The following is a 12005-nucleotide window of genomic DNA, read 5'->3' on the forward strand; positions in this document are numbered from 1 at the left end:
AGCTCTGGGGTGGTCAGAGTCCAGAAGGCTGAGCAGCTACAGAACAGGTGACCAGCAGCAAGGAGGACCTCGCCTCCCAGTTCTCCTCTGAAGCTCTCTCGTCCCACCTAGAAGATGAACGTCGCCATGGCTACCCTCTTTCTCCTCATCCTCATCCTCACCATTCCTCCTGCTTTTCAAAGTCAGCCAAGTGAGTCCACTCATCCCTGTAAACTGGAGAGGGAACGGGGCTGGTGAAGGGTGACATTTGGGGGATCCACGGTTCCCTTCTCCATGCCCCAGCCTAGGATTAAATACAGTCTGTAGAAATGAGGAAAGAGGTCAAAAGGTGTGGGAGCTATAAGAAGGATTCTTGGGGTGTATGGAGAACGGAGTTTGCTTTGTCCCTACCTGTTACCATGACCTCTACCATCATCTCTGAGGGCCTCGTGACTGTGAAGAGACTTATTCTCAGCCCTTCCACATGTCACAGCCCTTCTTTTTCCACTTAGGCAACCTTGGTTTATAACCTGGACTAACTACCTGGATAAACACTTAGGGAGCAAGGGTCAAGAGCACCATGTAGTCTGTCCACATACTCTCAGGTTGACCCTGGTCTTTGCAGACTTTGCTTTGAGAATCAGGGATGTGAACATTATTTATGGGGACTGTGTGCAGAGGTGCCTCGGGTGGGTGGGAGGGGGCAGCAATGTTCTTTGGGAAGGTCAATCAGGCCAGTGCAATGGGGACGGGCTTCAAGTAAGAGAAAATTGCCCACCTAAAGCATGAATCATCCAAATGCTGCTCTCAAGATGTCCCAAACCTTGCCACCAGTTGTAGGTCAGGCTACAAAGGGATTTGTACTCTTTAGGTGTTGAGGGTGGACTTGGGCTCTGGTCTAGCCTCCTTGCCTGGTAACCCCAACTGATAGGTAGTCAGAGAAGCACTAACAACCAGCCAAGTCCAGCATCCCAGGGAGGGTCTAAGAAAAGGAAAGGAAAATAATTTCCAGTGGAAGAAGTGCCATCATTATTATCATTTGCTTTTAATCATAATAAACATGATTGAGCTTTATTGTGTGCAAAGCTAAGAGCCTTACAAGCGCTGTCTCAGTTAATCCTCACCATGATCCTAGGACATGAGTGCTTTTCACCCTCATTTAATGGAAGAGGAAACTAAAACCTAGAAGATTAAGAAGTTGGTCCATGATTCAAATCATTCAGTGAGAATTCCAACCCAAATTATTTGAAACCAAAGTCTAAACAGTACACTCCTTCCTCCTGCTCTAACCTCCTCTCCCTCATTGCTCCACCTCTCACCCTTCTCCCTGATCTCAGCCTCTCTCCTGCCTCTAGGCTAAAGTCCAAGCTCCCTACCACAGCTCAGAAAGGGGTGGCCTCCCTGCCCTCTCTCCAGTTTCACCTCTTCCCACTCCCTCCTTCTCACCTTGCACTCCAACCATCCCACACAAGCTCAATTGTCCAACACCCCAAGCTTCTCCTGCTTTAGACCTTTGTGCAGTTCTGTCTTCCAGATCCTACAACCCTTTGTCTAAATCCACTCATTCTCCCTTCAAGGATCAGCTCCCCCTGGCATCACCTACTTTGGGGTTTCCACCTCAACAAACTGCCCAGGGTGGACTAGGGGGCCCTCATTCTGCTCCCTTTCCATCTGCCCCCCCCAATTCTATTGTGGCCATGCTCTGTCGTCCTTTACCTTTTCACTTTCCCTTTCTGTCCTGACTAGTCTGAAAGATACTTCAGGATAGTGACTGTGATGTCCTCTTGTTTTTAGCCCAATAGAACCTGGCATGTAATATAACATGTTTGCTAAATGAAGGAATGAATAACCAAAGAGTGAAAGCTCCCTCCAGGGCAGGTCCATTGGCAAATGTGATTAACAACTGAGTCACTGGAACCTGATGGAGCCCAGTTTGAAGGCTGAAGTCTCCGCTTGTATATCTCCAAAGGGATTCATCTGTTTCACTTTCTCTATTACCCATCAAACTAGAAACGGTCCCTGCTAACAGATGGCTTTGCTATCAGAGAATTAGAATATAATTGAGGAGAGATGGGAGGGGGGAGCCATGGTTGCACTCTGCCTCCCTGGCCCAGCTTTAAATGTGATTTCCTCAGGAATTCCTGAGTCCGTGAACCCCGAACCTGTCTGCTGCCTGAAGTATCATGAGAAAGTATTGCCAAGGAAACTGGTGGCAGGATTCACAAAGGCCTTGAACTGTCACCTGCCAGCAATCATGTGAGTACATCCCTGCAGATATTCCTGTTGAGAGAGGAGAAGAACCCAGGGGCAGGAATGCACGTCTTCATGCTAGAAGCAGAGGAGTGGGTAAGGCTTGGGCTTTAATCTCATGGGTTTAATTCCAGATTTTGCCACTTGTTACTGTAACCATCATAAAACCCAAGCCAAGGGTCTCGGCTGAGTGGGGAAGGGATGGAGAGAAGGGGAGATGAGGTTTTGGGCAAGAGAGGGAGGTCTTTGGGGTGCTCCAGGTGGGGGGGGGGGGGTCTGGAAATGTTATAAACAGCATGAGGCAACCCCATGTGAGCAAGAGGTACAGGGGTGGGACTGGACCCCACCCTACCCCAGTCAGGGAACTCCACAGTCCATGACAATATAACTTTGCCTCCACAGTTTCATCACCAGAAAGAACCGAGAAGTCTGTGCCAACCCCAGCAAGAACTGGGTCCAAGAGTACATCAAGGATCCCAATCTACCTTTACTTCCCCCCAGGAACTTAGCCCGGGTTAAAACTACTATGTCAGGGAAAGGCCAACCCCAGATCTTCAACTCCCCATGATGCTCAGGCCTCAGTGGAAGCCCAGGTTTGGGAAGAGAGATGTAACCCTATGAAATACGCAGGCAGAGTCACATTCAAAGAAACAATCATCAAAAACAGTAAAAGGACTGTAAATGTTTTCTCAGTCTCTGGAGGAAATGCCAGAGGTAAGGGATGTAGGTAGGCAAAACATTCTTAAGACATGCAAAAACATCTTTCTCATCTTCCTCTCTCTGTTCTCAATTCTCACCTCATGCCAATAGGACAGTCGTTCTAAATAAGTCTGTCCAGCTTGCCAACCAGCCAGGTCAGCTCTGGTCTCCAGGTCTGTACCCAGTGAGAGCCCCACAGAGTTCCTGGTTTTCCTGCCCATCCATCTCCTTTTTCTGGATCTATTTTTTTTTTCCATTGTTCTTTTCTTTTCAATTATAAATCTTATGGTCTTTCCCCCACTGATTATCCAGGAAACAGCACAACTTTTTCTTTGCAGGCCAAGGAGAGAATGAGGCTCTGAATATTCACACGATAATCTTTGTGTCCCTGCTGCAGACGCTTTACCAGATCCCCCAGTGTTCGGTCTTCCTCAGGGTGACGTGGGTACGGAGAGTGCCCGAAACATAAGAGATCCAGATCTCCTTTTCCCACAAGGCAGAGACAGAGCACTAGATTAAGGTGAGGGTAAAACTCTCAGTCCAAACTCAAGCATGAAATAAATGAATTTCCCTCCATTTCCACCTTAATTCTTAATTTTTACCTTTTTGCTAGGGTAGATAAAAAATTCTCAGTTTTTTTTTTTCAGGGACTTCTCCACATTTTCCTTCAGATTTTGTCAAGGTTGAATGTTTGCACAGCCACAAAACCAGGCATATATACTCACTCTTCCCCCTCTCTCCATCCCTCTGTCTCCATTTCAGCAGCAAGAAGCTGACTCAGATCACATTGAACATCTTCCAAAATGTTATTACGAAAGCAAACCAAAAATCAGGCAACTAAAGCTATACGATCAAGAAAACCAAATAAAGTTGGTGAAACGATCATTCTAAAAAATGGCCATTCACTGAGTTGGGTTTTGGTAAACTACCCCACAGCTGCCCCCAGTGACCACGTTGGAAACCCATGAGGCTGCCTCCCCACCCTGGCCAAGCTCAACCTCCTAGGTGCGGCCACCTGATCACACTCTGATCCGAGCTGGCTGATCAGACTTTCACTCACAGAGATTTGAAATTTGCACCTGGAATACATGGACAGGTTGCTGTTGGAGCAGAATGGGGTTGCTGGCAGCATCCCAAAGGAGGAGGTCTATGAACTTTTGCTCTGAGGTCCCCGAGATGCTCCACTTCCATCTTGGAGGTCCAGCTAGTCTTTCAGATCCCTGAGATGTCCCGGCCTCTTTCCCATTATCTCCTTTTTGCTTACACCAGCCAGAGTTAGCAGATCTTGGTTTCTATTACTTGCACCAAAGGCACCTTAACTTTGTACAATGACCCACCAATCACCACAGAGGCCCACAGAGGTGCAGAGGAAGAGGGGGACCGAAGTTCTGCCCCACATGTTCAGAATACTTTCCTGCCCTTGGCCCTCCACAGGGGGTCAGGGCCCCCTGCTTGAATCCCAGCCTGGGCTCTAAGCTTGGACTCCTCGCTCTCCACCCTCACTGCCATCAAAGCCCAGAGATTACAGCTGAATGTGATCAAACTTCTCCCTCCAGGGGCTCGCCAACAAAGCTCCAGCCACTTTCCCTTACGGAGGCCAGAGTGGACATGGGAGGGGGAGGGGGGAGGCAGGGGTGGCACTGCTGCCTGAATTGAGCTGTTGGGATAAAAACAACATCAGAATATTCCACCCAAGACAGCAGGAAGTTTCAAAGCCCTTAGCCAGCACCTGGATCAAAGTCAAGGAACCAGAGTTCAAAGGCCTTAACGGTCAGGATGGGCTGAAAACAAGAATCACATCCAGGGCCAGGATGTTGCAAGCAGGAGTAGAAATGTCATTGTTTGTCTTTTTTTTTTTTTTTACCCTCATCAGAGTAGTTCAGGGCTGAGATGGTCACCCTTCCCCTCTCTGCACAGCTGCCCTGCACACACCCAGAGAAGTTGGACCAGATGCCCTCAGAGTCACCGAGGCTAAGGCCAGCTTTGGCAGGACTGGAAGCAATGTTACCATGAGTCCGGGAGAGCCGGGTGTGTGCATGCCCTCTACATGAGAGCACACGTGTGCACAGACATCTGTGTGAGCAGTGACAGCCCCTGAAGGCCGGTAGCAGCCTGAGCTGGCCCTTGGGGGAGGCAATTGATGCAACGGTTTCAAAACATTGGCCCCAGAGTCAGACAGATAAATCTCAGTCCAACTCCCAACTTTACCACTTATTGTGAGACCTTTGGCAAGTCCTGAGTGCTTCAGTTTCCTCAACTGAAAAACAGTTCAATAGTGGCAGCTACCTCCCCATGCTGAGAGGATTCAGATGCAATATGTGAGCGTGTGCCATAAACTGGCCTCATTACTCCAGCATCTGACTCTTCTTTAGGCCAAAGAATATCAGGGCAGGAAGGCACGTCCCCTCATGGCGACGATAAGGGAACTAAAGCCCAGAGAAGGAGAGTGACTTGCCCAAAGTCGTTGGAACCAGGGGCCATATTTTAAACAGAAGCAGCCTCTGCTCTATACGAGCTTGAGGCTCTGTGGGGGGAGCACTGGGGCCATCTGACTCAGGCCTGAGGATAAGCCCAGGGCCTCCTTTCCCAGGGCCCGAGCTCCATGGAGAGCCTGGCCTCCACTCAGGCATCCTCTGCTTCCCACCAAGAAGACTCGGCAGAAGCAACTGGCAGACACAGAACGGACCCCAACTCTCTCCTGACCTCGCTGTTACTCTGCCATGCCTGTAACCAACCCAAGCCCCGGGCCCTCGTCTGGAAGCTGTGCCTGATAATTCCTGACCGGCCTGTGGTGACGATCCCATCCCAGGCACAGGGTCTAGAACACACATTCTTATAACATGGAAGGTGTTTGTGTTCTCTTCGCAGCTAGTACAAGAATCTTCTCAGGAAGGAAACAATCTCTGTGGAGGAAATGCCATGGTGGCCCCAGTTAGGTCAGAAACGCCCCCAAGGACACGGGTATAGACTGGAGTCTTGTGAGCGAACCAAGAGGAGGAATGGTTTTGTCCCCGAGAGCCCGAGGAGTTGGGGGAGCAGCATAATCCCCCCCATCAACACCCCGAAACTTCCACCAGCTATTTAGCTCCTGGAAAAGCTGATGTGAGAAGTTTTGGGGAAGGTGACAAGAGAGCTAATTCCACATGCAGCTAACACAGAAGTGAGACAGGGCCCCCCATAACAAGGAAGAGCTGGAGAGACATCAATTCCTCGGGGATTCACAGAGATCTCAGGGCAGCTCTGGATTCCCCCAGACTGTAGGATTGGGGGAGTGAAAAGAACCCAGCCACCCCTCACTAACCAGAGAAACCTGGATTTCAGCAAGGGCTCAGTAAGTATATATTTAGAAGGGAGAAAGAGAGAAGGGAAGGAGAGAGGGAGAGAGAAAAAGAGTGAAGAAAGGAAGAGAGGAGAATTAAATAAGAACGAAAGAACTTTTCAAAATGCCAGTGCTGCAAATGCATGATTCATGCGTTACCATACCCCAGATATTAGGAACAGTAAACTTCAGAGTTCCTTCCCCAAGTTTCATAGTAAAAGTCCTTAAAGAATAGCTCACTTTTCCTAAAAGAATAGGGAGAAGGAGCAAAGCTCTTCGTCTTTGTGGGAATTTGAAACCCATGGCTCCTATCTCTCATTATCCATTAAAAGTGCCAGCTAAAGCAGAGAGAGTAATGGCTTTGGAGCCAGCGGGCAGTTCTGCCCTCACACCCGGCCAGGAGGACCTCCCCCACCCTGTCCCGGGCCTCCCGCCAGGGGAAGACCAGTTCAAGGTGCCAACGGGATGCACCACCCGGAGGGCTCCCCTCCCACCTTATAGCCCGTGGAATTCCCAGGGCCTATGAGGCGTCATCCCTGGGCCAGTCCTTCTGCAGGGCCCAGGAGGCAAACCGAACACAGAAGTTCACCTGGGTGATGGTTTTCTCAGTTCTCCCACGGACGGTGGCTAAGGGGCGCCTGTTTGTGGGGGTGGGAGGGAACCGTGCTCGGACTTGCAGGCTGGGGTATCCACACGGAACCCGAGCAATGCAGGGCCCCATTCCAACACGCAGCGCCAAGGAACATGAGAGTTCTAAATTCAAACCTGGCTTTCTGGGTCATTAGGAAGGTATTTTTGTAGCGATAGGAAGATAAAACATTTTATTTACTGCACTGTTAATCCAATTCACGACTTTTGAATAATCAGACAGCATGTGGGCATCCAGGTGTCCTCCTGCCCCAGGCCCTGCAAATGGTAACCCCTGGCAGCGTCCACCTGGTCCCCCGTGTCAGGAATGGCAGAATCAAGAAACTGTTTTGTGCGCACAGCTACGGCCACCCTGAGCACACACTCAGAACTCACCCCTCCCATCCCCTTGATTCTTCCCAGACCTCCTGTGTGTTAGTCAGGGTTCTCTAGAGAAACAGAACCAACAGGAGAGGTCTATAAATATGAGATTTATTAAGGTTTCTTATGCAACTGTGGGAACAGAGGAGTATAAAATCCATAGGGCAGGCTGTGAAGCTGATGGCTCCTATGAAGGGTCTGGATGAATTCCACAGGAGGGGCTCGCTGGCTAAAGAAGCAGCGAAAGAGTCTATCTTCTTCCTTAAAAGCCTTCAACTCATTGTGGGAGACACACCTTAGTTGATCACAGATGTAATCAGCCACAGATGCAATCAACTGACTGAGGATTTAATACACCAGCCTTCCAGTTTATCAGCCAGTCACAAAATATCCTTGCAGCAGTGGCCAGGCCAGTGCTTGCCTGACCAGACGACTGGGCCTCATCACTTGGCCAAGTTGACCCCAGAACCCAGTCATCACACCTCCAGGCTCTATACATGAGGTTTCTCCTCTGAACCACAGACACAGAAGTTGAACTGGGTGGTTATTTTCTCAGTTCCCCTAAGGATGACACTTCACTAGTACCATTCTAGACACAAAGGAGAGGAGGTAGTTCAATGCATGCCTTCGGTCCGGTGAACCCAGTAGAGCAAGGCTGCCTTAGAGGGCAGGGACCACCGCCTCTAATGTACCCTGCCTCTACAGGACCCTTTGCACCTGGAGGCCTCTCTATATGTCTAACCATGAAATTCCAGAAGCCTGGAGAAGTTCGGAAGTCAAAGCAATGGAGCCCTTCTGGCTGCAAATCAGAAGGCTGGGGCAGGAAAGTGTTCCCACGGGGCCGTCATTTTAAGCTGCCCTCCCCCGGTTGATGCTGAGAGGCCGGTCTGGGCTGACTCCACCTTAGGAAATGCAGTGGCCAGCGCCACCTAGTGGTATAAAGCCACAATAATTAGTCTCTGTGCGTTCCTTAAAGGGCTCTCAAACCTGGTAGGATCTATAATATAAAAACCCGCTTGTTGCATAAGCCCAGCTGCTGAGATAGCTCCCCCTGGTGCCACATCTTCCCACCTCTCCATGCTGCCTTCCACTTAAGCGAGTTCCAAGCCTTTCAGTCTACACTGAGCTCACGATGCCCTTAGAAGAAATAGCCTTTTCCCTGCTCCGCCTAAGGTGAGTATGAGTTGACTTTCCTATAGAGCAGACCTTCTCAGACTTTGTTGTTCCTGCAAGTCACCTAGAAGTCTTGCTCTGATGAGGAATCCCATTCAGCAGATCTGAGTGCTACCACGCAGGTTCTCAACTTTGGCCACAAATTCGGTTGTAAAGCCCTGGGGAGCTCATAAAATACAGCTGTTTGCATTCACCCCTAGGGAGTTTTTCTCCTTAATTGATCTGGGGTATAGCCTGGGCACTAACATTGTTTAAAGCTTCCCTGGGTGACTCTAATGTCAGCCAAGGCTGAGCTGCCCTGCTGCGGACATGCTTGAGAGTGCACCTGGAAGGGGGAGTTCACAAGAAAGACGGAAGCCAATCTAAAATAAGATCAAAGGCTACTATTTTCCCTGAATTTATAAGGCATCAGGCACTGTGCTATGTTATACATGCACAGCAACCCCATGAGGTAAGTGAAATTATCCCCACTTACATATAAAGAAAGTGAGACTGATAGGTTTATAAAATTGCCCAGGGTCAAATAACTGTAAAGGGTATGCTGAATATTCTCCATTTGACACCTCCATCTCTTCTCCCTCCCTCCTGGCCTCCACCCATCCCCCCATCCACTCTCCCCCTTCTTCCATTGTGCTCTGTGCCCTGAGAGGCACCCTGATAGAATAAATCAACTGGGCTCCCTTTCCCCTGGCTCCTGTTGGGTTTGGCCCATGGGCGGCACAGCAGGAGGTAGAAGGAGAGAAAGCGTGGGTTATGTATCCCCTTAGTGGGACTGTGTTCATCTTCTGAAGGTCTCAGACCCTGTGGGGCAGCCCTACTTTACAGCCACATCTCACTAGATTTTGGTTACACCATTTCCTCCCTTGGCCCTTGTGATGGTAGCAGCTTCGGCACCGTTGCTGGCCACCCAGGATGTGTCTCTGTTCCGTTTTGGTTTCCCTAAGCCCATCCCACACCTCTGCAAATTCTCCTTTCATTAAGCTCTCTTAATCTCTCCCTCTGAGTGAACCATCTGTTTCTTGTCAGGGAAGAGCTGGGATTCGGCTTCCGTGTAGGTGCCCCTAACCGTTACACTGCGCTGCCTCCCAGCTGGCTTCACAGTTTTCTTCACAGACACCACTCTGCACACCAGTCCCCAAATGCTAATGAAAGACCTCACTCCCTAAAAGACAGAAGCCATGGACCCAGGAGAAGAGGCCCTAGTGGTCACGTCACCTCCGAAGCTCTGTAACCCACCATTGCCTGTTAGGAAAGAGCAATGTAAAGTCACAATGAGAAATCACTCTACACCCATCCAAATGGCCAGATTTAAAAGACTGTCAGTAGACTGTGGTGTGAAGAGGCAGAGCACCTAAAATTCTCCCTCATGGCTGGTAGGAGTGTAAATTATATCACTTTGGAAAACTGTTTTGCGGTTATCTACTGAAATTATACAGGCCCGCCCTATAACCCAGCAATTCCGCTCCTAGGTATGTACCCAGCAGAAGTGCTTAAGCCTACCAGAGAATGTTCACAGCAACTTGATTCATAGTAGCCAAACACTGGTAACAACCCAAAGTCCATCGACAGGAGACTGAAAAAAAATGAATTTTGGCATATTCATATAGTGGCATTCTATGCCACAATGAGAAAGAACCAACTACTGCTACATGCACCAACATGGTAAATCTCACAGACATGATGTTGACGAAAATAGCTAGGTGCACAAAAAAAAAAATACAAACTGCAAAATTCCATTTATATGAAGTTGAAAACCAGACAAGACTAATCTTAAAGGATAGAGGTCAGACTAGCATTTACTCTTGGCAGTGGGAGAGGGGAAAATTGGGAAAAAGCATGAAAGAGCCTTCTGGGCAGTGTAAATGTTTTGCTTTGGCCTGTGTGGTGATTCTAAGTATCTATATAAATGGAAAAGTTAATTGAGCTACATTCTCAACTTTTCTGCACTCTAGTGTATGTAAATTGTACCTCAATAAAAATGGAGATAAAAAAGAGAGGAAGACTTAGAGAAGAGAAGGCTTAATGATCACTCTGAATTAGCAAATAAGGCAGGAAACATCAAAACAGATGCTTCTCAACTTTATTTATAGTTTCTTAACATGGGGATTAGGATAAATCCCTGCAAAGGAGGTTTCTATTTGGGGAAAGATCAAGTCCTAAGGCCGGTATTCAGCAATCAGTATTGCTCATTTACTGACCAAAGAGTTATCAGCCACTCTCGCATGTCCACTGCTTTCTAGGCACTGGGATACAACAGCAAGCAAACCAAAAATATCCTGCTCTCTAGGAGCTGACATTTTAGTAGGAAGAAAGAGAGATGTCACACAAACACACATGACACTGGGTAGTGTTAAATTCTAAGAAGAGTAAGGGTGATGCGGAGACGTGAAAAAAACAAGTTTGTACTATTTGACTGGACTGAGAACAATTGAGTCGTTATACTTGTCACCCATGTTCTGATTCCAACATGACAGACTGAGCACCCAACACACTGATTATCCTGCAAATAAAAGCTACAAACTCTGGATAAAATACTCGAGATACTGAACAAAAGCAGGAAGATTTTAGAGGGGAGTTGAAAATTGGAGCGAGCCACAAATGTAGAGTAGGTTCCTATTTTTTTGCCACTTTGGCCTGAGGGAATTGCAGTTCCTGCAGAGGATGGCATAGAGTTGGCTTAAACTCTGAAAATGTTTGCGGTTTTTCCAGCTAGATGAACCCAGGGGAGGAGGCTGAGGCAGTAATGGGCACTGGTGAGTGAAGGGGAACCCCAGAAAGGAAAGAATCAGCAAAGGGGAATCCCAAATTCTTGGGATATATAAATGGGGAAAACTGAAAGCAGCTTGCAGCTAAGGCTGAAAGAACTACACTAAGATTGGAGACACAACCAATATAGGCATAATAATTTGCAGTTTCGGCATAACTATGTTAATTTTCTGCTAAAACAAAATAATTTGCAGTTTTGGCATAACTATGTTGTCTGCTAAAACAAAATTAACACTCTTCAGAGCAGTAGAGCAGCATCCCGAGTCTCCACAACATAACATCGCAACGTCCAGGGTAAAATCCAAAATTACCTAACAACCGAAGAGCCAGGAAAATGTGTCTCCAGGGCTTGACTATCTCGAGAAGAGACGATCGGTAGATGCTGTACTAGGTGAATCGTGTCCCCAAAAAAATCATATCTACTCAGACCATCAGCGTGTAAACTTGTTTGGAAATAGTCTTTTCAGACTTGATTAGTTAAGATAAGGTCAGACTAGATTAGAGTGGACCCTAAATCCACTGATGGATGTCTTTGTAAAAGAAGGGAGGGTGGTGCCGACAGTGGCTCGGTGGCAGAATTCTCACCTGCCATGCCTGAGACTTAGGTTCAGTTCCCAGTGCCTGCCCGTGCCAAAAAAAAGAGAAGAAGAAGAAGGGAGAGGGAGATACAGACACACAGATACACAGGGATAAGGCCATGGGACAATAGAGATTCAGCTATAAACCAAGGGACGCCAGGGATTACTAACACCAACTAGTAATTACTAGAAGCAAGGAAAGGTAAGGAAGGATTCTTCCCTAGAGTCTTTAG

The 12005-nt window shown here is 48.1% G+C and overlaps 1 protein-coding gene across 1 annotated transcript; it reads left to right on the top strand.

The window, feature by feature from the left end:
* On the top strand, positions 1-2910 carry CCL16 (C-C motif chemokine ligand 16). The gene is made up of 3 exons (XM_077165119.1): positions 1-190; positions 2115-2235; positions 2632-2910. Exons 1-3 carry the CDS (start codon positions 115-117, stop codon positions 2795-2797), a joined length of 363 nt encoding a protein of 120 aa, XP_077021234.1. The 5' UTR covers positions 1-114; the 3' UTR covers positions 2798-2910.
* Positions 2911-12005: the final 9095 nt, after the last annotated feature.

Source organism: Tamandua tetradactyla, chromosome 6, assembly GCF_023851605.1.
Source record: "Tamandua tetradactyla isolate mTamTet1 chromosome 6, mTamTet1.pri, whole genome shotgun sequence".
Classification (NCBI taxonomy): domain Eukaryota; kingdom Metazoa; phylum Chordata; class Mammalia; order Pilosa; family Myrmecophagidae; genus Tamandua; species Tamandua tetradactyla.